At 27.0% G+C, this 2,104-nt stretch overlaps 1 protein-coding gene across 1 annotated transcript; it reads left to right on the top strand.

The window, feature by feature from the left end:
- Positions 1-213: 213 nt before the first annotated feature.
- On the top strand, positions 214-624 carry LOC101507122 (flowering-promoting factor 1-like). The gene has a single exon (XM_004486944.2). The coding sequence runs from the start codon at positions 214-216 to the stop codon at positions 622-624; it is 411 nt and encodes a 136-aa protein (XP_004487001.1).
- The last annotated feature ends 1,480 nt before the right edge of the window (positions 625-2,104 follow it).

The following is a 2,104-nucleotide window of genomic DNA, read 5'->3' as shown; positions in this document are numbered from 1 at the left end:
TTATAAAAATGATTATAAAAAGGGAAAATAGTATGAGAAAAAGGGTTGATATGTCTGGTTTAAAAGCGTGTTCCATTGGCAGTAAATCCAATGAGACACAAACACATAGTGATGAGAGTATGATGGTCTTGTCATATCATATAAACTTAAGTATTAATTAAGTGTTGTTATAGAGCTTTTCAGAAATTGAAATTGAAATTGAAAGAAGAAACAATGTCTGGTGTGTGGGTGTTCGACAAGAAAGGGGTAGCGAGGCTAATAAGCAACCCAACAAGAGAATCCTTTGAGCTGAAAACAGAACAAACTCAACAAGGCACAGCAACAGCACCAGGTGCACGACCACGACTTCTCGTATACCTTCCAACCAACCAAGTCATTCATTCTTTCTCCCAACTCGAACAGATACTCATCCAACTCGGTTGGACTCGCTACACTAACTCACTAAATCAACCTCCTCCTCCTCCTGATCTCATTCAGTTCCATCGCTCAGATACTTCTACACACTACCTTCTCTCACTCCCCAAAAACTTCTCTAGTTTTAAACACTTTCATATGTACGATATTGTCATTCAAAATCGTTCTTTCTTTCAAGTCCGTGACCCCACATCGATCATGCATCGTTAGTACCTATTACCTACTTCCTTTTAATTACCCTACTCGCTCTTAGCTCCGATATATCAATAAAAACTATATCTATTTTCTTCTAAATTTATATTTATCATCTTTCATATGCACACACATGACATGCATTTTAAGATTTAGAAAAAGGTATGAAAAATAATTATAATGCATTTGTGATATCTTCCTTCTAATCATATAAGCATTCATTCGTTCATGATCATGAAAAGTATATATACTCTACCAAATTAATTTACCTCATGCGTTAGTAAGTTTCAATATTGTATCATTTTGATTGAATGGTTTCTCTATCAATGAATCCCAATATTTGTTCTTGTTTAAATTGTTTCTCGTCCTATGTTTGAATTGATAAGTAATTTCTTTGTGGGTAGGTTCAGTTTCAGGTTACTGCTGCTGGCTAGATTTCTAAATGTTTATGATTTGTTTCGTTTAATTAGCTAGGGTTAGATGTGTTTTTTTCCTCTAAGGTTAAAAGTATGCTTTTTGAATACTAACATTTATCATTTTTTGTGTATTTAAATTTATGAATTATATAATGGTTTAAAAGTATATGTATAAATCATGGATGAGTTCTGCTATCGGTACTTAAATATTACAAAATTCTATCACAATTAAGTATACTTTTTAGTAATAGTTTATAACTGTCTTTAATTTTATAAATAAAAAGTGATATAATTGATGTAGATATAATGAGAATTTTTTTTTTATTTTCTTTATTTTTATCAAATCAATATCATTTAATTTTTTTATCTTAAAAATGGAGACATTATTAATGTATATTTTAAAAAAATGATATTTATAATTGTTAAAATTTTAAATATTTTTTAAATAAGAGATTGTAGTATGTTAGAATTTAAGATAAAAAATGCAATAATTTAAAAGAAGAAAAATATTAATTAACTACTATTAATAAGATTTTATCCAATTAACTACTATTTTTAATATTATTAGTGTATTTTTAATTATTATCAATACGATATAACATTAATGTTTTTAACTATTCTAGTCATTGTAATAAGATTATAATAAATTGAAAGTAATGTATATAATATTAATTAAAATAATTGAAAAAAAACTAAAATTATATTAAAAATTAAATAAAAAATTGGGAGAGAGACTAGTGATTCTACAGTGATATTCATTTTAACGAGTATGTGTATTTAATGTATAGACCATCTTGAGAAACTCTAAACAATGAAGTAGTGATAAAAAATAATAATTTAGTTTAGGTGAAAGTAAATAAAAGAAGTATTCTCTATTAGAAATTAACAGAAAAGATAAGTCTAAATGTCTAGTAGTGGATATTTAAAAGTATTCTCGATTGCAAAGAAGAATTTGTTTCAAACTCTAATCTGTATATTGATGAACCAAACACATTATTTTGGGCGATGACGGATTGTACAAACTTTTAAGAGGATTGATAAATATTAATTAAAATATTTTAATTAAAATTTACAAAAGTTAT

This window comes from Cicer arietinum, chromosome 1 (genome assembly GCF_000331145.2).
Source record: "Cicer arietinum cultivar CDC Frontier isolate Library 1 chromosome 1, Cicar.CDCFrontier_v2.0, whole genome shotgun sequence".
In the NCBI taxonomy this organism is placed as follows: domain Eukaryota; kingdom Viridiplantae; phylum Streptophyta; class Magnoliopsida; order Fabales; family Fabaceae; genus Cicer; species Cicer arietinum.
This window is presented reverse-complemented; position numbering and strand designations above follow the sequence as displayed.

Excerpts from the sequence above, each read along its gene's own strand:
- LOC101507122 (XM_004486944.2), top strand. The coding sequence starts at position 214 with ATGTCTGGTGTGTGGGTGTTCGACAAGAAAGGGGTAGCGAGGCTAATA.